Raw genomic sequence first — 26,543 nt, 5'->3', positions numbered from 1 at the left:
TAAAATTTAAAACCAATGATCTATATTTCCAACTCAAGAAGCAATAAAAACAAACTCCAAAGTAAAAAAAGAAAAAAAAACAGAACAGGAAATAAAACAGAAACCAATGAAAAGAAAAATTATACTGTATTCTCTGCAAACAGTAAAATCGATGAACCTATTCTTGTTAAGAGGTATCAAGAAAAAAATCAAGTCTCCAACATCAAACATAAAACAAGAAGTATCATTACAGATCCTATAGATATGAAATGTTTAACAAGTAGATATTATGAAGTTTATGCTAAGTCAACAATTTAAAAGAATATTTCCTTGAGAAAATTTTTTTCAAAACTAATGCAAGAATAGGAAATCTGAATATCCTTATACCCACTAAACTGATCTATAATTTTTAAAACTTCCAACAAAGAAACTCCAGACCAAGATGAATTCACAGTTGAAATTACCTCTAACATTTAAGAAATAATACCAATCTTATCCTGCACAATTTCAAAAAAGCATTGAGAGAAAATGTACCAGTTCTTTTTTGAAGACAACATAGTAACTGATACAAAAATCAGACAAAGGTTTTTATTAAAAAAAGAATCGAACACAGCCAGGCACAGTGGCACACGCATGTAATCCCAGCTACAATGGAGGCTGAGGCAAGAGGATCACAAGTTCAAGGAGAGCTTTGGTAACTTGATGATACCCTCAACAACTTAATGAGACCCTGCCTCAAAATCAAAATACAAACATCTAGGATGTAGCTCAGTGGTAGAGAATCCCTGGGTTTAATCACCCATACCACAAAAACCTATCCCAACATCTCTCATGTAAATAAATACAAAATTCCTTAACTAAATATCTAATACTAAAAAATGAATGAAACAATATATAAAATGTTAGTACATCATGGCCAAGTAGCATTTGTCTTAGGAGGGGGAATTAGTTTAACGTAGAAAATTAAATGTTTAAAAAGAAAAAAAAAAAAAAAAATCAATGTACTTCATCACATTGACAATTCTAGAAAAATAGATGATCATTTCTACACCCACTGAAAAATATTACATTAAAATTCAAACCTATTCATTCACAATTTAAATTGGGAATAAACAAACTTTCACAAGATTAAAAAGGCATCTACAAACTGTTTTGAACTAACATCATGTTCAACAGTGCAATAATGAATGATAAGGCAAGATACATCAGATTGACACTTCTATTTAACATTTTATGGGAGGAATTAGGTAGTGTAAGAAAGCAAGTAAAAGAAATAAAAGGCATACAATTGCAAATGAAGGAAGCATATTTTTAAAAATCCTAAAGAAACTACCAGAACTAATGAGTCAACTTAGCAACATTAAGCCAACTACATTTTATATATTAACAGTGATCAGTTGAAAAATGAAATGTTCAAATATCTTTTAAATTAACATCTAGAAACATAAAACACAGGAAAAGTTACAAACAAGGCCCATAATAACTATGCTGAAAACTCTGACAGTTCTATGAGAAACTAAAGATCTGAACCAAAGCATCACCATGCTCATGTATTGTAAAGCTTTATATTCATAATACTGAATTGTCAATTTTTGGTTTTATTATATTTTGTTTTCTATAGGAATGAATTTATTCTAAATTTTACATGGGAACATAAAAGATGTACAATAACAAGATGTACAAAACAATTTTAAAAACAGACAATTTATACCAAAAGCCACAATAATCATGACAGTGTAGAATTGGCAAAAAGATAAAAATTGGATTATTTAGAAATAGATGTATACATATATAGTCAAATGATTTTTGACAAAGGTGTCAAAAAAAAAAATCAAAGGAGATTAAAGTCTTTCTTAAGTGGTGCTGGAAATACTGGATATCTATATGGGAAAACAAACCTTAATCCTCATATAGTATAACCCCCTCAAAAAAAAAATCTTCATAAGTCTTTATTTCTTTTATAAGACAACATGGGAAAGGTTCTTCAAAATCTTGGGGTACACTAAAGTTTCTTAGAGCAAAAAACCCTAGCAAATTTTTTGAACTGATAAATTTAATTTCATCAAAATTAAGAGACATTAAGATAATAGGCAAAACTAATTTTAAAAACAGGCAAGCTACAGAATATTTGAAATTTAATGTATCTGAAAGAATTCATTAAAAGAATTTAATGTATCTTAAAGAATTCCCAGAATTAACAAAAAGACAACACAATTTTTAAATAGTTTTTTAGTTGTAGGTGGACACAATACCTTTATTTTTATGTGGTGCTGAGGATCGAACCCAGGGCCTTGTGAGTGCGCTACCACTGAGCCACAACCCCAGCGCAACACAATTTTTTAAACAAGTAAAAGATCTGACTAGACAATTCACAACAGAAGAAACATAAATGTCCAATCACACATGAAAAACTGCTCAACTTCATTACTTATGTTTGGCTAACATGAATAAAAGATTAAAATAATCAAACAGCAGTAGTTGGAGGCAAAGTACAAATACTTTGGAAAACTGATTTCCTAAAATGTCAAATACACACACACACACACCCACACCCACACACACACACACACACACACACACACCATAAACCCAGCAAATGCCATTCTAAGTGTTTACCCACGACACATGAGAAGGTGTGTCCACCAAAGCCTGCACTAAGTTCAGTATTCCAGTTTTATTCACAAAAGTAAAAATAATCCATAATGGGGTGGGGCTTTCAGCACACATTTGAAAAATAAGTCGATATCAATGGCAATTCAGATTTCCTTTTAATTATCAGAAAAAAGTGAAGCTTTCAACACAACACCATGAAAAGGCAAAAGCCTAAACACAGGAAATGTTTGTAACTCCACCCACTCTATATTTTACCAATTCTTTTTAAAGTCTTTAAAAATAATGTCGTGGGGCTGGGGAGATAGCTCAGTCGGTAGAGTGCTTGCCTTGTAAGCACAAGGCCCTGGGTTCAATCCCCAGCACCCAAAAAAAAAAAAAAAAAATGTCCTTATCTATTCTCTCCAAGTTGGAATCTGAGAATTTTATTTTATTCATTTATCTATCTATCTGGCCATGTAGGACAGAACCCGGGCCATTGCATATGCCATAGGCCAGTGCTCTACCACTGAATCACCTCCCCGGGGGAATCCTAGAATTCATCAATGACTCGCCATTTCTGAAAGGATAAAGCTACCAAGAGCCCTTCACATTTGGTTTTACTGCAGTTCCTATACCATACCCAAGTTAAGCTACTGTTACACTTTTTAAATTGAAATATACACATCATACATATATTCACATGAAAGAAATATTTGTACATTCAATTCCACAAACATTTTGGGGAATCTTTGTCTCATGCAATGCTTCTAAGTAGGACTTCTCAACAGTGGCACTACTCAATGCCAGACCAGAGGGTACTTTGTTGTGGATGGCTGTCCAGTGCACTGTAGGTTTTTAGCAGCATAGTGGCCCTCTGGTCACTGGGTGTTAGGAACAGCTGCCTGCCCCCTGCAATCCCTACATAACTATCAGAGTCAAATATCTCCAGATACTGCCAAATGCCCACCCTCATCCCCATCATCAGAAAGTCATTCATGGTTGAAAGCTTCTGATTCAAAAAATTATCTCAACTGGTTTCCCCAAGAATTTCTGTGATTCTTTTCATCCTGAGCCTGCCTTCCTCTGAGTTTCTAAACTGTTACCTATTTTCAAGAGTCAGTTTAGGGACTTAGGATATATAACACAGTGGTACTGATCATGCTTAACGTGCCTGAGGCCCAGGGTTCAATTCCTAGCACCACACAAAAACAAAATGAACTGATTTAATTTTTCTCCTCTTTTAATCCTTCTTTTCAATTGTAGTGCTACTACAATTACACAAAACACTGGAATTTACTGTGACATATCCATACATTATGCTCTTAACATAACTTGATCAATTTCCCCAGGATCTCTTTTGCCTCTCCAGTTCCCTTCCTCTACTCTACTGTTCTCCTCTCTATTTTCATGAGGTTCTTCCCTCCACACACACCCTTTTTTTTTTTCCTCCCTAGCTACAATAAAGGAGAGAAAACATACAACCCTTGACTTTCTGAGACTGGTTCATTTTGCTTAACATAAGGCTCCCAGTTCCATCCATTTTCCTGAAGAAGACATAATTTTGTTCTTGAAAAGAGTACATTTAAAAATCACTTCCTCAAACACTTTGCCACCCACTCCCTGATGCTCCTCTGCTCCCATGGCACCTTGGGCTTCTGAACGGGTACCTGGTATAAACCCTCCTGCTCTGCACGTTTCCCTAAGGTCAGACCTTTTAGTTTCTGGTTTATTCTTGCATGCTCAGGACCAAACACAAATCAATTGTTTAGTAGCCTCAAAGAAATGCACCATAAACTACTTACAAATATTTCCCTAGTTAATGTGTTACATAAACACGTATATTATTATTCAGTGTGACTGCATGGGCTTCTGGAAGCACCAGGCTCTTGACTTACTGTTTTAATGTGAGAAACAGTACAGCAACACAGATACCAAGCAAGTGGTTGGTGCAAAAGCATTCTACAACCCTAGTGCTTCAGACCCCTGGGTATCTCCCCCTCATCATCATCCTGAAACTCTAGATGGGTAAATTACCAAAGCAAGCATCTTGCCAGCCCTTCAAGGGAAACACATTAGAACTATGCAAAATCATACCACAAGTAATATTTAAAATGCCAGATTAATGAGAGCAAATGGGAAGCATTTTCTTTAAGTAGAACCTAAATGTGATGTGTGGGAGAATTGCACAGAATGGTAATTATTTATCAAGCAAATGTGTGGGGGTCACATCACAACGTGGCATGTGGCAAGAATGCCAATGAAGCTAAGGGCACGTTATATAACAACACTGTTGGGGTGTGAAATATCACCCTCCAAGGTAGGTATCTCTCTTTACAGACTACGGTTTGCTGTGCCAAAATAACTTTTTCTATATGCAAAAGTACTATGTATACAAGATACTCTACAAAACATTTCCCCAACCTAAAATGAGTGACATGATCACTTTGCAGTCCATTGTATTTGAACTATGGTTGGCATTAAGTAGTGAATGTTTATAGTCACTTAATATCCTTATTTTAGTGATGGCAAGTATTTGTAGCAGGGTTCCTTTTGGTAAAAAAAAAAAAAAAAAAACAACAAAAAAACCTTTACTGAGTTATAATTCACACCATAAAATTGACTCACTTCAAGTATACAATTCAACAGCTTTTCATATATTCACAGACTTGCATAATCATCACCAAAATCAACAACACTTGTATCACCCCAGGGCGAAGAAAACCATATTCATTAGCCATTGCTCCCCATCTCCCTCCAAACCCACCACAAGAAGCCACCAATTTAATGTCTGTTATGCCTGTTCTGAACATTTCACTTAAATGGAATCAATGTATGCTTTGTTCTCAGGGATGATCATATTATAGCATACACTAGTCTTCCTTTTAATTGCTAAATAATTTGCATCATATTGATTTTTCACATTTATCCATTCATTAGCATATAGACATCTGGGTTGTTTCCATGTTTTGGTTGATAAGAATAATGCATCAATGATCATTTACGTACACATTTTGTTTTCTAGTACTGGGGATTGAACCCAGAGTCTCACACTTGCAAGCCAAGCACTCTAACACTGAGCTACACCCCCAGGGCCTCGCGTACATATTTTTGCATGGACTCACGCTGTCACTTCTTCATAGAAATACCAAGGAGTAGAATTTTGAGTCAAATGGTGAAGTTAGGTCTAACTTTTTGAAGAACTGCTAAAACGTTTTCCAAAGCAGACATACCATTTTAAATTTCCACCTTCAGTGTATGGGGGTTATAATTTTCCCACACCCTTGCCAACACTTGTTACTAGCTGGCTTTTTACTTTTTTATATATTAAACATCTTCAAACTACTTATCTGCCACTTGGAGAAAGGTTCACTTCACATCTTTGGCCCACTAAAAATTTGATGTGTCATTTTATTAACATGAGTTCTTTCTATCGTCTGGAAATAAGAGTCCTTATCAAACATGATTTTCAAATACTTTCTCCCATTCTGTAAATTGTCGTTTGTTTTTGATGGTGTCCTTAGCACATGTTCTTAAATGCTGCCTTTCAGCTAAGCAAATGTTCAGTTATCTTTTGGTGTACTGAGGGGAAGAAGTGAAGCACATGTCCACCTAAGAATTGATAAGAAGCAGTGATGGCTAGTTGTTCTCCTCCCTGCTCCCTATTAGTCATTCTCCCCTTTGTTCTCAGTATTAACGATTAAAACAGCACACAGATGCTGGAAATAAGACAGATTTTCTAACTTAAGAAATAAAAGCCTCCCATGCAACTAGGCGAAACTCTATTCAAGCCAGTGGTGTGTGAATAAAAGTTTTGTCTGCAACCTCTGGAAAGTGTCCTTACAGAAGACGACACTCTACAATAAATGGGAGCAGGCATCTTGAACCTGAGGTACCTGGAAAGGTGAACAATGTGGATCAGAAGCCAAAATCTGACACTGAAAAGCTTACATCAACTGTGACCTAGCCAGCTCCAGCTTCCCACACAAGTGAAAAATTTAACTCTGGCATTTTTTTAAACCATGTTGACTTTTTCTGTTATAGGCAGTCAAACCTGATCTGAACTAATGCCACAATTAAGTGACTGCTCTTGATTTACATCTACACAGATCAAATGCAAGTCCAGGTTTCACGATGCAGTTTAGTATCACCTACCATCCCAATGCTACCTGACTACTACTCTTATAATAAAAAGTGAAAATGAATACTTGGTAAGAGGACAAAATTTATTTATATTAAATCTACGTCAGCAACTGTGAAATTGCTACGCAAAGGATCCCAATAGGAATTCCATAGAAATTCATTTACAATATCCACACACTCCAAAAATGGGTTAAATTTCTATTTCATTAGGCAGAAGGAAAACACTGGAGCTCACTGAAGCAGTGTGGTAGAAAAAAGGATAGCTGACTGACAGTTGCTTGATTGAATCTAATCCTAGTTCTATGACTCCTACACAACAGTTCAATTACATTTCATCCAGAACAGATTTGGTGAATGCCCACCATATATAAAGCATTACATTTGGTAATACAGCACCTAGTACTACAAAGTGAGATACACTTCTGACTCCCATGGAATTCATAAACTAATGGACAAATAATGGCTTACTTATAATTCCTAGTAGTCTACATGACCAGGAATCAGGAAAACAGGTAAGAGACTATCTCATTTACACTTCTAATTAATGCCTTCAAAGCTCCAGAATTTGAGACCTCAATGTACATTCACCCCTCACCCCATTCCCATTAGTTTTTGCTTCACAAGCAAGCAACATATTGATGGGGGTGGGGCCTCCTGCCAACCACAAAGGGAACTTCCTCCTGCCCAGTGAATACTATCCACCAGTAACAGTTATCACAAATAGATATGTTCCTGTTTAGAAATGAAAATGAGAAACAATAACCTGCGATTATTTTTAAAAGCCTGACTCTGAAGACTCAAGTCATATTGTATATTATGAACATTATAATTTTCCAAGTTAAAGAGCTTTAGAAAAAACTAACAAAAAGCATGTATTCTGAAAACATTTAGATATGTTTATGTAACACTGAATTGGTACACCTATATAAAATGTTGGATCCCACATAGTCTAAATTCCCTCCCCTAAAAAAATTCTGGGGAACTGAGGGCTTAGCTCAGTGGTAGAGCACTTGGCCAAGAATGCACGGTCCTGGTTCCTTCTCTAGCACCACAAAAAAAATAAAATATGACCTTTAGAAAATTTACAAAAACCAAAGTGCCCCAACTCCTTCACTGTTTGAAAAGCCTATTAGACATCCCAGGGGCAAGATTGAGTAGGCAGCTGGATATAAGAACCTAGAGTTAACCTGAGAATAATGAGTTTGAAAGAGTTATCACTGTGTGAATGAGACTGAGGCACAGAAAGACAAGTATCACATGTTTTCTCTCCTATGTGGGATAAACAAAATAAATAAAAACAGAACAGAAAGTAGAGAGACTGCTAGGGTCAGGGAAGAGGACCAGGAAGATGGGCAAGAGTGGGACAAGTCAGAGGGTGGTAGGATAAAGGATACCATCAAAACATGATGTATGCATGCACAGAAATGCCACAGTCAAACCCATTAATTTGTACAACTAATGTGTTGTTAAGGTTTAGGAATGAGACATCCTTCAAAATCTAATGTAAGACAATAAAAAAATTTTGAGGTGAAATGATTAGATTATGAGACATAATCTAGTCAGTGGATTAATCCGTTAATATGGACTTACTGGGCAGTAACTGAAGGGTGTGGTTAAAGGAAGTAGGTCACTGGGGTATGCCTTTGGGCATTATATTCTGCCTTGGTGAATGGAGTTCTCTCTGCTTCCTAGTTGCCATGTCCTGTTTTCCTCTGCCATGCCCTTCCACCATGATGTTCTGCCTTAATTTAGGCCAAGAGCTATGAAGTTGGCCAAGTGTGGACTGAAACTCTGAAACAGCCAAGAAAAACTTTTCCTTCTCCAAATTGTTCTTAACTGGTATTTTGGTCACGGTGACCCAAAAACTAACAAAAACAATATTTTTTAAAAAGTTAAAAAATAAGCTCATAAAAAATGAAATGACTTGAGGGATCCTTGAGGTAAATGAAAATGTTCTACATCTTGACTTTAAGAATATTAATATCCTAGCTATGGTGTTGTACTCTAGTGTTTCAAGAGGTTACCCTTGGGGGAAACAATAAAGGGTACCCAGGATTCATCTTTATTTCTTAGAATTGCATGGAAATCTACAAAATTAAATTTGAAATAGCCTTAAAAATATAAGGGACAAGATCATAAGGGAATGTGAGGAGAGAAGTGTTCTAAGGACTGAGCCCCAGAGAACTCCATCATCAAAGGTCAAGGAAATGAGGACCTGGTGAAGAAATGTAAAAAAATTAAAAAGTCAATAAGATAGCAGAAAAAACAGCATGATGGCCTTAAACTAAGTAATGCCATGGAGGCTCCCTCCATGGAGGAGAGAGCAATGGGCTGTGCCAGAGGCTGCTGGCAGGAAAGAACATGAACTCAGACAATTCACCATTAGACACAGCAATATGGAGCCCACTGAACCTTGAGAGAGGGGGGCCTAAGGCCTAACAGAGAGCTCAAAAGACAACAGGAGAAAAGTTGATTATTTGAATCAAACAGATATGACTGCTTTTTGAATATTTCCTGCTTAGTACAGGAGGAAAGACGTGAAAAGAGCGGGTAGTTCATTAGTGATGGTGATAGGAGGTTTTGCTTTAAGATGGATGAAATAACAGCATTTTATATGTTATGGACAGCAAAATCGACGTTAAGAAGAAAGAAGTGCTTGAGAAGTACTGTAGAGCAGGGGAAAGAGGACAGGAAGAGGGACCTGAACAGAAGCTTGGCCTCAGGAGCACGGCAGCTCATACAGCAGGGGACAGCAGACAGGGGACCTGCACGGATGGATGGTGGAGGTGTCTACATGGCAGCAAAGGGCGCCTTAGCACTTCTCTTTTCATAACAAAATAGGACAAAGTCATCAGGAAAGGCAGGCAGCATCAGACACTAAGAGAAAGGAAGATGAAATATTCATCAGTTAGGAGAACACACGCACTAGTTAGCACTGATGGCCTCTTGAAGGTCGGTGGTCTTAAATCTGAAGTAATCCCGGTGAACATGGTAGAATGTTCGAGAGTCTGACTCAAGTTGGAGCTGTCCCAACAAGGAGTTGAGGGCCCCCGAAAGGGAACAAGAGATAACTGGCTATAAAATTTACACTAGTTAACGAAGTCTGGGTACATGAGGGCTAAGATATAGTGAGATCAGTTCACTTTTATTGGACTTTACTGGGGAATTTAAGGGTACTTACTAGAAAAGAGAAATAAGGATAGAAGACAGTGTCAGAAAAAGGAAGGCCGAGATTGCCAAAGGACTGTCCCATGTAGTAACAAGATCTAAGGACTGGTTAGAGGGAAGAATGGCTGAAGTCGCTGAAGGAGACATGTCCAGGCAATCAAGAGTGCTGGAAGGATGTTCTACAGCGATACTGAAATTACCAAGAATTTTTTAAAGGGAAGTTGGAGATGACCATACAAGGAACTAGAAATTCTATAAGCAGTTCAAAACACATAAAAAAAAAAAGAAAAATGCACATCATAGAGAGATCTGGAGGGTAAAACCATGAGGATGGATGAATGGATGGATAGGGAAAGAAAAGAAAAAAAACACAGAAAAATCACGTTTAAGAATCAATGGCTGAAACAGAGGACCAAGAGATGTAGAGAGAAGCCCAAGATCACTGCCCTGGAAATCAAAGAATGGGGGAGTTTTAGGAGGCTGAAGGTGAAGGCGAGGTCAAACGCGCCATGGTAGCAGTAAGAACCGAACCCAGCTCCCTACAGCAAGCTAACACAACATGACCAAATCTGAATTACCCTTCTCCTCCTCAGTCCAAACTCTCTCGCATGTAGTAAATGGCACCATGGAGTTGCTCAAGGCAGCAACCTTCCCTTCCTTCCCCTCCACTCCTGCATCCAGTTCGTCTCTAAACCTCTCCCTTGAATGGACCCTGTAGCTTCCATTCCCACTGCCACCACACCAACCATGGTCCTCTCCTCTTCTCTTAAAATACTCACTCTTCTCCACTTTTGACATCTCCAAACCTTTTTCTCTGCTCTGCCAAAGGGAGCTTTGAAAAATACAAATATGCCACTTGCTGCTCTGCTTAAAACTTCACTGGTTAAGCTGGAAAACCTCAACCTCGGGTCCGTGCCCCTTCTCAAGGCTCGCCTCGGCCCCCACTCTCCTTGGGTCTCTGCTCCAGTGTCCCTGGGAACCTCACACTGGTCACATCCTTTCCTGTTCCAGGACTCCACATATAACTACTCCCGCTGCCTGAACCGAGTCTCAGACCCTTGACTCCAAACAACCCCTGAGTGATCAACTGAGACACCAGATCTTGTGCGTGCCTCTCTTCAAACATTGAGACAAGAGTAGGCCCCCCTGGCCAGGAGTTTCCAGTAAGGAGCTCTGGGTCTCAAAAGAAAGAAATTAGAAATTCACATGGAAAAAAAAAAGAGTAAAGGGTAGGGCCCAGGCCCTCTCCCTCTCTTTAATAAGGGAACTTTCTTATTTAATATATTCACAGATGTAAAATTTCATTTGAAAAGACAGTCTCCCTATACAGCACTTCAAAAACCACTAGAACAGATGGCCTATAAGTTCCTCCCTCCCAAGTTCTGAAAATCTTCATGCAAGGTATTATCCTTTATTTTTTAAAATAACCAGAAAGTAACCCCTCATCAACCTTCATGAGGGCAGAGAGTAGTTACAATCAGAGTAAAGATCATGGTTCCTACAAAGCACTTGGTATGATCAAGGTCTCCCAGAAGGCACAGGGTCAGGCAAAAATAACACAATGTCACATTTAGACAATCTATGAAAGTATTAGAAGTATCAGTTTTCAAAACAAATCAGGGTCACCTAGTATAGCATGCTTTTCCAGCTCACCTTGGCCAAGGATTTAGGAAGAATCCTAATCACATGGTGATCTGCTGAGGCCCATAGCAGAGTGGCTAAGAGCTCAGCCTCAGAGATAGAATACAGAGACTCAAAACTCAGCTCTCCTACTCAACAGCTACATGACCTTTGGAGACCCATTTGACCACTCTGTTGCCTCAGTTTCTCACCCAAAAATGAAAACAATGATAGCCACCCAACGGGCATTTCAAATAAGACACAAGATTCACAACACTGGCACCCAGAAAGGGCTCCATAAAAGTTAACTCTGGGTATGTGCTGCAGGCATAGTATGGAATGAATCTCTTCCTGAAGTTTTTTTTTTTTTTTTGGTTTGGTACTGCGGATTGAACCCAAGGGTGCTTAACCACTGAATCATATCCCCATTCCTTTTTTTTTTTTTTTTTTTTAAATACAGTCTCATTAAGTTGCTGAGGCTGGCCTCAAACTTGCAATACTCCTGTCTCAGCCTTCCAAGTCATTGGGATTATGAGCGTGCATCACCACACCTGGCTCTTCTAGAAGTTACTAGTAAGTTCCTACTGATTTAAAATTTAACCTCTTCTACACAACATTCTTTCAGTGTCTTGGCAAAAACTTATTTGCCTACTTGTCCTTTTTGTGGTTGTGACAAATGTATCATGGTGCTTAAGACCACATTTTTATGTGTCTTGCCTTCAAAAAAAAAAAGTAAAGCACAGATCTCCTTTCCCTGTACTAACACCATAGACTTTTTTTAAAAATCTTCTTTGGGTTTTGACTATTGAGGTTTTTTTAAATCTCATTTTGTAAACTTTCATAATACAAACATGAAAAAATTTATCTAAAAACCACTGCTGCCAAAACTGGGGCTGGCAAGGAATCCCTGTCCCATCAGAGATTCAAACAGAAATGTTCTCCGAGTACCATGATTTTCCTCAGTGCTACAGACAGACACAGAAATTAAGCCCAGACAAGCAGTGATACTGACAGGTGAACTATTTTCTTGTTTTTACTTCCTTCTGACAGTTATAACTAAATAACTGAAATTCAAACAATCAGGAGAAAATGACCAGCCTGTGAACAGATAGTCAGGGTGGGCATGAGACCCTCCGTCACACACAGTATGGACATGAATTCACACAACCCATAATGAACACGGTTCTGCAACATGAGCTCTCACTCACTGTCCTCTTCCTGCCATGACTTAGACTTGAAGAAACAGTGAAACGCTAGGTTATTAAGTGAGCACAGGTTAGGATAACTCTAAACTTCAGCCAAGTCACTCCACAGCCGAACATAGTGACCAAGACTAAAGGGCTTACCATGAATACATAGTCTGGAAACATAACGAGAACACTCTCGAGGCCATGAAAATCAGTTTCAATTAACCTCTGTTCTTCAATCATATTTTTTAATTCTTTTATCACATCCAATCATTTCCCATACTTACCGGTCAGCAGCTTCTATGTCAAAACAAAACCTTCTGTCAATGGAGTCCGTATGCCTTTTGGTGCAGTCTTTCAAAAAGAACACCTCTCCATCGCCCTGCAAGTAAGCATGACAGTCTCAAAACTACAGAGCAAGCATCTGCACACCGAGCCACCAATCCTGGGGAAGTCAAGGTTCAAGATTTTAAGTCCCTTCTCTTTACCCTATTCCCTTTCAAACTAGCTTAAACACGATTTAGAACCTAAACTGTTAATCATCCTTGTCCTTCTCCAGTTCTTAAGGTTTTCTAGCTCTTGCTGACTATAGTAACATTAAACCAGACTGGACAGATGCCAAGTTTAAAAGGTAAATTAACAGCAGTTTCCAAATGCCAGGATGCTATTCTACTAACATCCTCTTTTCTAAACAGTGCAACTTTGTTTTACCTCATATCATGTCATACCATAAGTCAGAGTCAATATGTCCCCCAAAACCTCATGTGTGATACAATTCAAGAAAAATTGGAGGTGAAATGATTGGGTTGTGAGAGCCTTAACCTAACCAGTGCATTGATCCCAACAGGGATTATCTGGGTGGTAATTACAGGCAGGGAGGGATGGCTGGATGAGGTGGTCCTTGGGGTATAGACTTTGTCTTTGCTGGAAGGAGCGCACTGCTCCCAGCTGCACAGTCCTGAGCTGCTTAAATCCACCACACCACACTCTCCCGCCATCATGTTCTACCTCACCTCAGGCCCCCACAGAATGGAGCTAGCCTTCTATGGACTGAAACCTCTGAAACCCTGAGCCCCCAAATACACTTTTCCTCTAATTGTTCTTGTGAGGTCTTTTGGTCACAGCAGTCAAGCTGACTCAAGCAGTGACCATTTTTGACCTATAAACATTGCAACATCACATGAAACAACTCAAAAACCCTAGATCAGGTATAATGACTATGTAAAGCTGAACCACTTAATCTACGAAGTTGTGTTTCTTAAGGAAATCACTCCAAGTTTATCTTTACTTTTTATTTTCTTTTACTACAATGCATTATCTCACTAAACCACCCTTTCTAACGACATAAGAGGATGGAAAACAGAACATAAAAGCAATTTTGTAAGTGCTAAGTAAAGAACAACCATAAGAAGTCCAAGTACATACTTCTAGAACACAGAGTATAAGGATCTAGGATTTTTTTAAACATTCAAATATATAATATTCAAAATATCAGATTCTAAAATATATTTACTATTCTTACTATGAGGCTAAATCAGACACCACTAAGCTGAAGTGCCTTAAGATTTGAATTCAGTCTGACAGAAAACTCAGACTCAAATCCAGTACTCAGTCATAAGCCCATCCACCTTCCAAAGTGACATCCTTGTTTCCTCCTCCTCTCCAGGACCCTGCACTGCCATATCTAGTTCATTACTCCATCAAGATGTTTTTATTACAACCTGCCTTAAACCTTTTTCAGGCGGAAGCAAAGTATATTTAAATAGAAGTCAGCTTGGGTTAATTCTGTATTCACCTAACTATACCCCATCCACCCAACAAACAATGAATTATCCTGCTTGCTTAAAATGAGTGGCCAATTGTGTTCCCCATCAGTGAGAAGAGCTTTGTCTCCAGACCATGGGTTATTGTCTTGAGCTGTACCTTCTTTTAAAACACACAGATCGCCTTTCCCACACAACCAACACCTGAGATCTGCTTACTCTGTTCTTACTGTTGGACTTTGCTGTTCACTTCTTTGGCAGGAGTAGTTAGCTAAATGGGAAATACCTACATGAGAACTTTGTGTCCCTAAATGAATGAGAGTAAAATTCCTTACAGAACCCTCTGTAGTGTTTCCCGCTATGAATAGACCTCAAGGGTGCAAGTCAGACCTCCTGTGAAAACATTGGGGACCAATGAGTCACAAAAGCTCACTGTAGGTGTTATCTTTACTTTTTAAAACCAGTGACATAAAAGGAATCTACTGTTCTGTTTTTTAAATTCTGACTGAAAGACCCAAAACAAATTCCAAAAACACAACTGTTCTGTTTTCAGGTCTGTTTGGAAACAAAACATTTTAATCCTAAAAACAAAATAAAATTCATTTATCTGTAGTGAACATAAACCATTAAAGTGACACCACCCCCAGGGCTGGAGTTGTGGCTCAGTGGTACAGTGCTTGCCTGGCAATTGTGAGGCACAAGGTTCGATCTTCAGCACCACATATAAATAAAAGAATAAAATAACTGTCAACATTTTTAAAAAATTAAAAATTAAAAAAAAATACTTCAGAAAGTGACATCTCCCCAAAGAATCTCTCACATATAACAAAGTAAAACCAAATACTTACAAGTTTCCCCCCAGATCTGTGCTCAAATGGGATCATGTTGAACTTCTTGGCTGCTTTTCGATACATGCAGTAGTGTTTGACCCAACTGGAACCAAATGGAGCAGGCCCTTCAATAAAAACAGAACTTTGTATTTTTCTTCATAAATAAGCAGATACGTATAACTCTTAGCCCATAACTAAAGAAGATCCCAATAAATGGCAACCAGTGCAGGTCAATAAAACAAATCAGCAATAAAACTGGTTTCCAATAAAAGGAGAAAACTAGGGAAAATAAAAGAGCTCAAAGAGGTCCTTGGAGACATGATTGTAAGACATTTTCTACAAAAACAAGTGATTTAAAAACACACTTTTCAAATAGTGTGCTAGGAAAAAGGACAGTTATCTCACACCTGAAAATCTCTTAATTTTAAGCTCTATTTTGGGGGTGCTTATTTTTGGATATTAGGAGCTCACTAAGGGTTTCAAAAGTTCCATGTGATGTCTGGGATGGTTTAGGATGCCTCTCCAAATGACAAAATTGTAGAATCACAGTGCTGAGAAAAAGCATCTAGTCTAGAAATCCATCTAGTGCTCTAAACCCACTAATGGCACCCTGGCAAGCTGCTGCCCTTGCGATGGGAAAACTAGGCTTTGGAAATGAAGTATGTGTGGCAGGGGAGTAGCTCTGAGGTACAGCGCTTGCTTAGTATGTTTGAGGTCCTAGATTTGACACCCACCTTGGGTTGGGGGCAGGGAGGGAGAAAAAGGGAGAGAGAAATATAGAAATGAAGACCAAGGAATTTAAGGGATTCCCAGCTCTGGGGCCCCTTTTCTTCTGAGAAGTCTATCTCTGTATCTCTGTCACTTTTGCAATAAATCTGCTTGCTTTAAAAAAAAAAAAAGGAGAAAGAAAAATTAAGGAATTTAAGATGCAAACCATACATGCACCAAAACATTCTCAAAATCCCCCTTTAACTCTTGTTAGTATTCCTTCCAATAGAGTTCTTCAAGGACTGTGGTCTATGTCAGAGGAACACGGCATCTAGAGTATCACGTGCCAATAAAAGTCTAGTCATCAGGGCTGGGGGTATGGCCCAGGTTAGACTATGTGCTTACTATGTACAAGGCCCTGGGTTAAATCCCCAGCAACAACCACAAAAAAAGTCCAATCATCATAAATCGAAGTTTAGACCAACAGAAGTTGACGATTTACCAAGTAAGGACTTTTATTTTAAAAATGCAAACACTATAATTTCTTACACAATCAAATAAACCTATACTTGAAAATCAAAAAAGAAACTGAGGTGCTTTAAAAAAAATAAGAGCTCATATAAAAGGAATGCATTCAACTCTAGAGAAAGCTAATTATGGTATCTTGGTGCAGTTGGACAACTGAAAGGGATTACCAGACCACAATAAATTTCACCTCAGAGCATTATTGGTGCAAATGTTCAATTTGAGAACTACTGGGGTTTATGTCATAAATAACTAGTGTCCGCACTGTATTTTTTGGAGATATTGCATAGAGAGTTCATTTAATTAAAAAAAAAAAATCTCAAAGAAGGAAAGGTATGTTATTGTCTTTTTAACATACAGATACTTAATCCTCAAGCATATGCCTAAGAAACGACAAAGCCAAATCTCAGATCAGTGTCTCTGGACCCAATCTCAAGGTCTTCCCACTAATTAAGCTGCCGTGCTCTCCTACTACCCACCAGATCCTACTCAATGGGCTCTGAGCACAGTGGCTAAAGATGCTGTTGTCCACCTGAGTGCCAACATGGACTTGTGTCTCACATGCTCAACTCCAGCACTTCGTAGCCCTATGATCTGGGAACACTGTGACCTCTTCCTCGGTTACTCATTGAAAAAGGGGGTAATAATACTTTACAGCATTCTTTTAAGAATTAAATGAAACATAGCAATATACAGAGTTAAACACAGTGCCTGGGCTACAGTAAATAAGAATTTAACCACTATCATTTTTGTTGGCTTTCTTCCAGTCTAATTTGAGCTCGATTTCTCTCAAAGCCAGCAAGTTATGAATCTCTCAAGTTCCCTATGATTTTCACTTGGGCATATCACACATACAAGAATTCTAACATTCTCATGACTCTGTCCTGGATTTTAATTTAGTTATTTCAAATTCAATTTTACAAACTGGAATTTAGATGAGAAGTGAAGACTGTAACATTTCAGATTAAACACGGGCAAATGGAAATAGTATCACAATCTCCTGATGACCTATACCATTAGCTTTAATTCAAAGCATAGAGGGCACATAACCTGTTCTCCAAGTACTATCCACTACTAAATTGGTCAAAGTCCTGTGAATCAGCCACATTTAACAAATGAAAACTGTAAAGTCCTTTAAGTACAGGTAAGGATGAGAAGGGAGGAAAATAGTGAACATAGACACATCAAATTTTTATCCTTCCTACTAACTAGCAACAGGGTTCCATCACAGAAGAATTAAACTTGAAGAGCTTAACTGTTAAAGTGAGACCAAATTCTTAAAGCTTGAAAGAGATTTGGCTTATTTAATTTTCCAAACACCACCATCAAAGCTGCTGCATATTCACGAAAACCAGTAATTGCTATGGTTTGTCCCCTAAAGATTCTTGTGCAGGAAGCTTGGTTCTCAAAGCAACCATACTGAGGTGACAGGTCTCTAAGATCTCTAAGAATGATTAGGTCATGAGGTTCCACCCATGAGTGAGATTGATATAGGCCTCACAGGACTGGGTTAGTTCTCAAGGGAGTAGTTTATAAAGTGAGGTCACTCTGGGCTCTTCGCCCCTTGTGCATGTGGCCATTTGCCTTTCTGTTTCTTTACCACCTTACGATGCAGCTATTCAACCACCAGAATTGTGAATCAAATACATCTCTCTTCTTTATAAACTTTCTAGCCTCTGGTATTTTGTTACAGCAACACAAAATGAACTAGAAAAGCACAGTGTCTAAAAACCCTGTAAAATAAATGAGGGTGCCACACAGGAAAATTTGTTATAATGACCATCTGCAGTCTTCATGATAACTTTGGTAAGAATAAAATATCTGAGACTGGTGTGAGTAGAAAATACTTTGAAGGAAGAAGAGAAAGATGCCCATCTGGACCTTAACACAGGGAGAGGCAGGGTCGTGGGGTGGGTTTAGGAATGTATGTATATGTAAATGTGTGTGTTGGTGATAACTATGGGGAGAGGGGATGGGACAGGAGGAAAACGGTAACACTGACCTAATCCTGCTGCACCTTCAGCCTTGGCTGCCTTATAAGCAAGTTCCCAGAGGCACAGCATGGAGAACACAGTGCTCTGACTGAAGGGCAGGGTGTTCACATCTGCTCCTAATTTTAATGTGCCCTCTCCAGAGTAGGAAAGTTTTTTCCCAAGCAAACAAAATATGCCTCTCAGGATGGGAGGGGGAAAAGAAAGTTAGGAATACTTTCCCAAAATGTCACAGTAATTATAGTAAGTAGTTTTAAATACAGTCTGTGGGGTCTTAGTTCCAGAACCTCCGATATCCCCCATGGATACAAAACCCTGGGATGCTCAAGTCCCTTATATCAAATTGCATGTCATTTGTATATAATCTATGCACATCCTCCCATATTGTAAGTCCTCCCTAAATTACTTACAACACTTACACAACATAAATGCTACATAAATGGTTCTTACATTGTATAGTTCAGGAAAGAATGATAGGAAAAAGTATGTACGTGCTCAAAACAGATGCAGGGGTCTGTTTTTTCAAGTATATTCAATTTGTAGTTGGTGAAACCCACAGAGACAGAGGACCAACTGCAATTGGGTTTTTAGCCATTCAGCCAGGGTCTAAGGGCCTCTTACTTTTTTCCTGTACATACAGGTAGCCTTCTTCTGTAAACTGACTTGCTCGTTTGTGGTCCTTGGGATTCTGCCTGATTTTGTTCATAAGTTCTTCCACTTCTGACCTGGTTCCTTCAAATCGATTCCGTGTCTGAAATGGACAAAAAAAAAGTTCAATTTCTCATGAGATTTTTCCATATGAATTTAATTTGGGTTTTTTTGGGTTTTTTGTTTTGTTTTGTTTTTGTTTGTTTTGTGGTGCTGGGGATCGAACCCAGGGCCTTGTGCTTGCAAGACAAGCACTCTACCGACTGAGCTATCTCTCCAGCCCCCATATGAATTTTAAAGTCTCTGGATAACTATAATTGAATTTGTACAACTTTTTTTGCATTTATCAAAATATCCCAATTCTTCATTCAAAGGGGAAAAAACAGTGGTAAAACAGCTAATAGAGAAGCAGAAGTCACAGTAACAAAAAAAATTCACTTTTAAAACTTTCTAACACCATAAATAATTTCACTGTTCAACATAAAATTTCCTGCCTTTGGGTCTCACATTATTAAATCTTAGATTTCAAAAACAACAGGCCATAGAATTTCTACTTGGGAAGTAAGATTTTTGCAATAACCAACATGATTCAAATTGTTACGATTATCCTAGCAATTTGAGCACTAGGAATCTGAACATCTGAATTCTTTTTTTGCAAACTAATAAACACAAGTGTCCGTTTTTCCAGGTTGTGATAACTGTACTTGAAAATGAAATTTCTTTCCTGAAGGGAGGGGGAAAAAATCTCGCCTACAAATAATGTCTTTGATATCTGAAGGGACAAATCACATTTCCAAAACCCAGGAGACTTGGTATGCCAATATCTGTCAAGCAGCTACACTGAGAACCTATATGCAAGGTGAAGTGACAGAATTACCAAGGAAATTGTGATGCATCAGCACCACCGGGTTTCTGGACATTTCTTTCATCCAGACTCAAAAATAATTGTATTAATACTGAAAAACTGCTGATGTGAAACTGTGGAAGAGCCGAGATAGAAAATTATTATTGAAATTTCTCTTCTCTCCTCTCTGCAATGAAAAGGGTTACCAAAGGTCCTAAGAGTGGAAAAATGGTAGAATTGTCCCTTATTTCCTTGAGGGATGGGGAGTCTGATAAAGTAGATTGTAAAAAGAAAAACCTATCTGCAGAGGTTGATTTTAAACACAAACGAAGCTTCAAAAATAATAAATCTTTTTATATACTTCATCAAAGTACAAAGCCATGTAAGGGTAAGACTCTTGTCACATAAGTTCCCTCTCTCCTTCCCATCTCTCATCTCCAGGGATTCCTGCCCCATCTTTATTCTGATCCCTCTGGTTCTATTCCCCTCCTTCCTCATTTTGCTGATCCTTCTAACTCTCGCTTCTTCTCATATGTGTATATAAAAAATATACACATGCACAAATACACATTTTCTCATTCTCTCTGACCCACTGAGTTTGTATCCAATATTCTCATTACTTATGTTAATTCTCAAATTGCCCTCACTTTGTCCAGCAGAAGTTCCTTCAATTTGGCTATAATATCTTCTGACATAGGTTGATATACTTTCCCTCTCCCTCTCCTAGAATCAGTCATTTTTCCAAAAAAGTCTTGGCTCATTCAGTGAGGGGTAGTATTTAAAATATCTGGGCATAGTGTGCTCACAGATATGGGGCTGACATTGCTTCTAAATCTTCTCAGGAGACAGACTCGGGCAATACACCTATGTACAGACACATACACTTAACACGTATCGGAACTTCCACATCTATGTGAGCCAAACCCATGACTTCCTACCAATAAATCTAATTCTACTCTAACACTTCAGGATTTTTTCTAGTCCCTTTCCATATATTTATAAATTTCTTCTCAAACAGAGACCTGGTTCTCATTATCCTCAACCTATTTGCTCAGTTTGTTCAATTAACCTACCGGCAGAAAGGAACCCAGCTCCCAAACACTCCAGCCACCTTCTACACGCTACCTCCAAGTCCTCCACAACTCCCTGCCGCAGACGGCGCCATGCCGGGCCTCCACTCACTGCCCTACTTCCTCAGGGCCTGTGTCTCTCGCAAGGCAGAAAACGCTAGTTTTAGCTATTTACTTAATATACTATATTTAATTTAGGTAAACTATGAATTGGGGTGAAAATCACTTTTTGTTGTAACACAAGATCAACCGATTAGCTAGAACAATTCCTGATTCTTAAGTCTAGGTTCTTATGAAGATGCCTTCTAATATAAGGCTATGAATGTCACATAGGTCACATTTGAGCACTTCACGTTGTAACTAGCACTCCTGAAAATGCCATGGTGCTTCAACCCTCACAATGACCTGAGAGGCAGGTGGCAGTCTAGCGCCACCCAAGGCCAGAAACACCACTGCCCGTTTCCTTTCCTTCGGTGATTCAGCAGGCAAGCATTTTGAAACAAAACAGCCTTAAATGAAGCATTATAAGTTAAACCTGTTATTACAGTGCCCATGTGGTCATGGAGGAGGGGTTGCATCTGGGGACCAAACTGGAATCCAGACACATTTGACCATGCCTGAAAAACCAATGGGTCACACTGAGGCGCCATGCTGAGGAGAAACAGAAGAAAAGGAAGAGCTGTGCGCACCAAATCGTACTCAGAAATAAAGCTGTTAGGGTGGAGGCAGTGATTCCATATACAGATTGCCCTTTTTCACTGAAGCTTTCCCGTCCTGCCCCCATGACTTCATTCATGGGGCAAAAGATGGCAGAATTTAATTAAAAACATGAAGAGGGTTTCATGAAACCCTGTTCCACACCAGGAGCAGCCCTACAAAGTTCTACGCAAGTAACCTCCCAAACACATTCTCTCTCTCTCTCTCTCACTCACTCAAATTCCACGTCACCCCCACAAGTGCATGATGCACAGAAAGATGACAGGGGGCAGCAGTGGAGTGGCAAATCCTGGGTAAAGAGTTGGTCAAGTCTAATACCATTAACACACCCTACACAGAAAACCAGACAGACTTTGGTTAGGATAAGTGTGAAATGGAAGTGAGTGGGAGGCTACTAGCAGTACCTAAATCTGAGTTCCTATGGTAAATAGGACTCCCGTGTTACACACAAGCTGTTAAGATCCAGAGAAACCAGGAAGTCATATCAGAATGTTTCTCAAATTCTGTATTTACTGATCTCAGATACACCAGGTCTGACCCATCTTCTTCCACAACGCTGAGCCTGTAACCATGGACTCAGTGCAAGTCTGCCCAAGTAAAGTCCTCACCCTGTTCTCATAGCACGGGATTTTTCCTTTGGCTCCTTTGCCAATCGGAACAAAAGAAAAATCTGCATCATCGGACTTTTATGAAGACTAAAAGTGCATAGTTCAAATTAAGTCATGTAGGGCAATAATCAGCACACAGTAACAAAAGTAATTTAGGCTGTATTATTTTACTATTGCTTTATTATAATTAAGTCACTGAAAAAAATCACAATATTGGTTTCCTAACAAAGGAAAAATATTTTCTCATACTTTTAGAAACTTCTTAGCCATTCTTAGTATCCTTTAGATTAGACTTTTAGAGATTCTTAATGAATCCTAAAATTTCTTGCTGTATTTCTTTCAAAGAATTCTATTCTAGTCTCCTTTATCCCACATTCTTCTGGGAAAAAAGAATCACAAAACTTCAGTTACTTTTATAAAATGTCCTCTAATTTGATTGCAATTTCCATTCTTCTGGATAATCTATTTTCTAAAAGCCATCTTGCTACTTCCTTGCTTCCATTTATTACTCAAGATTATAGAAAATGGATGAAGACAGAGTCCCTCAAAAAAGACTTCATTCTGGCAATAGAAAAAGATGTATCCAGATGAGGGAAAAATACATTGTTCTCACTTTAAAAAAAAAAATAGCTTTCCTCTGATCATACAGTAATTTTGCTACTTAATTTGCTAGAATAAAATCTCAAAACATTGACTAAAAGTATCTAAGTTAAAACAGTTAAGAGTTAGTTTTAATATTTCAGTATATTTCATGTGTCACATAAAAAAAAAACTAGGATTTTTTTCCAACAATATGTAGTTTTATATAACCAGCATTTTCTCTTTATTATACTAAAAGCTGATATCATCAGGGAAAAAGATGAAGAGCCAAGAAATAAGTAAATGATAGCACCATTGAGGTGGAACAGATGGTACAGAATGAGTGACATGTTTCAAAGGTGAGGGGATTTCTGAAGGGAAGAGAATATTAGCTAAGAGCAAACTTGGAAAACCAGACATGATGGTGGTGTGTGCCTACTGTCCCAGCTACTAGCGAGGTTGACGCAGGAGAATCCCTTGAGCCCAGGAGTTTCAGGTCAGCCTGGGAAATTCAGCAAAACCCTGACTCTCAAATAGAAGAAAATTTTAAAGCCCACTCCTAGAACTGGGTGTAGCTCAGTGGTAGAACATGTGCTTAGCACGCACAGGACCTGGATTCAACCCCAGCATGAAGGAGGGAGGCAAGGAGGGAGAGAGGGAGGGAGGGAGGAGGGAGGGAGGGAGGGGAGGGAAAATGACCCCCAGATCAGGCATTCTCAATAATGAAGGTGAATTAGAAAGAATAGCTTCTACATGAGAGAGCTACATGAATGGCCTCAGAAACATCCAGAATAAAACCGAGAGAGGAGTATTCAACAGAAAAAAGATTCAGGGAAATCACTGCTGACAAGTCATACATTTGAGATGTTTTTTAAAAAAAAAAAAAAAAAAGGTTTTCGCTCCCATATTTTTTCAGTAAATTGTTGTTTGCGCATTTCTCTACAGGAAATGAACATCATTGCCAAAAATGTATGGTCTTAATAAATCTAAGGATATTAACCAGGTCATTTTCTGAAATATTTCAGTTGCGAGCCTGCCTGAGTTTAGTTTATATGTTCTCATAACTGAGTATGGTTCAATTCCATGAACATATTTAATCTCTCTGAATTTATTTTGGTGCATATAAAGTAACTAGATCCCCTATTCCCTTCAGGTATGTTATGAACATACTTTCATGCACAAGCAAGCTGTGCAGGGTTAGTTTCACTGAAGGCCTCAGGAAGATGATGTGTCCCCACACATCACCCCAGAGGTTGGCACAGAGCTGGCTTCCCAGGCAGGTAGGTTGTGCAGCCCCACAGGGCAGTGCTCAGAAAGTCTCATGCTGGGCTTAATGTTTTGCTGTCTTGAAACTCTTCATCTTTTTTTTTAAAAGAGCTCAATTTTTTTTTCACTTTACATATGCCACACAAATTATATAATTATATACACAGTCCTGTCTGAAAGTTCTCTCCTCTAGGTCAGCCCTGAATTTGACAGATGAGGTCCAGATAGAAAAAGTCAATTTCAACAAGTTATATACCCAGTTAGTAGCTGGGTGAAGGAGTTAAAATATTCCAATTATAATCTAATCTTACAGTGGGAAGTTGTACTCCCTGTTTGTTTGATATGTCAAAATACATGCTACTGTTATGTATATCTAAAAAGAACAAATTAAGAAATGTAAAAAAAAGGTGCATTATATTGACCTTAAAAATAATAGTAATAATGTAATCTTCTAAACTAACATGTTTACAAAACTGTGTTCTACAGTTTACTATATATATATATATATATATATATATATATATATATATGATGTTGATGGACCTTTATTTTATTCACTTATTTATATGTAGTGCTGAGAATTTAACCCAGTGTCTCACACATGCTAGGCAAGCACTCTACCACTGAGCCACAACCCCAGCCCTGCAGTTTACCATTCTTTAAACTAAATATGCCACTACCTACAGAATGATTTTGAGGTGAGTACAATTAATCTATGTAGATTTGGAATTATATTTTTTAACTGTTACATTATACTCATGCCATATTTTATAACTCATTTACTGATCTAGGAACCACAGCAGCAGGAAAATATATATGAGGACTCTATTAACTTTGACCCAGCTGAATGTCCAAACAATCCATGAATAGAAACTAAAATGGACTTAATTTGGGGGTCCTCCACTGAAATAAAGAGGAAGTTCCTCATACAGAGACTAGAAGCTGAGGAGCTGCCCATGCCACCCTGCCATGGCCCAACAGGCCCTAAGGAAACCAAAAATGGAGATAGTCTCCTCCCAGGCCTGTCTAGCACAGGCTGACTAAATCTACACATGTATATTTCCTGCCTTTTATCTCTTTGTTTTCTCTTCTTTAAAAGCTTATTAAACCTGCAGAGATTTCTAAGATGGAACCTTCGAAATAGTATCTTCTATCTTCCTTCAAAGTCAGTTTTAAATAAAACCAATTGTCCTACCAATTGAACTCCAAATATTTCTGGAGCAGCAAATATTATAACCTACTCCATTCCCTGCGCTGGTATTGGTCTGCCTGGTAATAAAACTGACATATTACAAAAATAAGACATTTTATCATCTACATTGCCAAATACAAAGAACTAGATTTAAAAAATTGGGGGGAGGCTTTATCCTCAAATTGTGCAATAAATAAAAGCACAGGCAGTTTAATGCGTCAAACCTGCCCCTCCTTCTATCTGTGCCTCTTTCAGCGTATGCAATGAGTTTGGCCCAAAGCTATGACACAAGATCTCTAACAAGGCTTCAATATATGCTAAATATACCCTGACTAACTTTTCCATGAGGACACTTCTAGGATCAACTAAAATGTTGACAGGAAAAAAAAAACTTCTGCCACTTAAAATCATATACAACATACTGCTTAGTAGATACATTCTCTAAATCTCCTTATTCAAGATCTGCCAAAAAGCTTCTGATTTCCAAAGGAAAACAATGCAGACCAATAGCAATCATGAACAACAGCATGTTAGTGAACGTGCCTAAAATGTAGAGAAGAACTCCCACTGGACACCTAAGCCTGTCCAGGAATAAAATCATGAAGTTTAGTTAACAGAAGAAATTTAATTCATTATCATTTAAAAGACTTAAGTTAAAGGGGCATGCTCTGTTGGCAGTTTCACACACAGTGACTCAGTTAACATAACAAAGCTCATCTTTAAAACCGGTCCAGAAAGTTCAAGAAGAGCCGCCAGGTGGCAGAATTTCTTGAGGCTCAATTAGCAGAAGAGCAGTTAGTTACCTGAAAAGCTGACCACTAGGTGGCATCAGACCCCCACTTTCTCAGGATCAACAGACCAGTCTAGTTTAAGGCTTTTCCCATGCCAAACGCATGAAAAAATACACTTTCTTACACCAGAAAGCTTTCATTTCCTTACATTCTGAATGTTGATCTGCAGTTCCATTTTGTAGTGATTGAAGTCTTTCGCAAGTTCATGACCCTGATGATAGAAAGTAAACATTCCCTGAAAAAATGACAGCATCTAAGACAAAGGAGAAAAGAGGACATTAGCAGGGGGGAAAATCCCTCATGGGAGGTGAAGAATCACAGACAA

General features: G+C 38.4%; 1 protein-coding gene across 2 annotated transcripts in view; it reads right to left on the bottom strand.

The window, feature by feature from the left end:
- Arhgap10 (Rho GTPase activating protein 10) overlaps positions 1-26,543 on the bottom strand; it is a 284,074-nt gene that overhangs the window by 147,873 nt on the left and 109,658 nt on the right. For both annotated transcript variants that reach the window (XM_047567505.1, XM_047567504.1), the window contains exons 7-10: positions 26,367-26,471; positions 19,125-19,254; positions 15,298-15,404; positions 12,974-13,068 (exon numbers count right to left, since the gene is read on the bottom strand). In XM_047567505.1, coding sequence (XP_047423461.1) covers positions 12,974-13,068; positions 15,298-15,404; positions 19,125-19,254; positions 26,367-26,471 — 437 coding nt within the window. The remainder of the gene's footprint in view (positions 1-12,973; positions 13,069-15,297; positions 15,405-19,124; positions 19,255-26,366; positions 26,472-26,543) is intronic.

This window comes from Sciurus carolinensis, chromosome 10, assembly GCF_902686445.1.
Source record: "Sciurus carolinensis chromosome 10, mSciCar1.2, whole genome shotgun sequence".
Taxonomy (NCBI): Eukaryota; Metazoa; Chordata; class Mammalia; order Rodentia; family Sciuridae; genus Sciurus; species Sciurus carolinensis.
The sequence above is the reverse complement of the archived record's forward strand: the minus strand, read 5'-3'. Positions and strand labels throughout refer to the sequence as shown.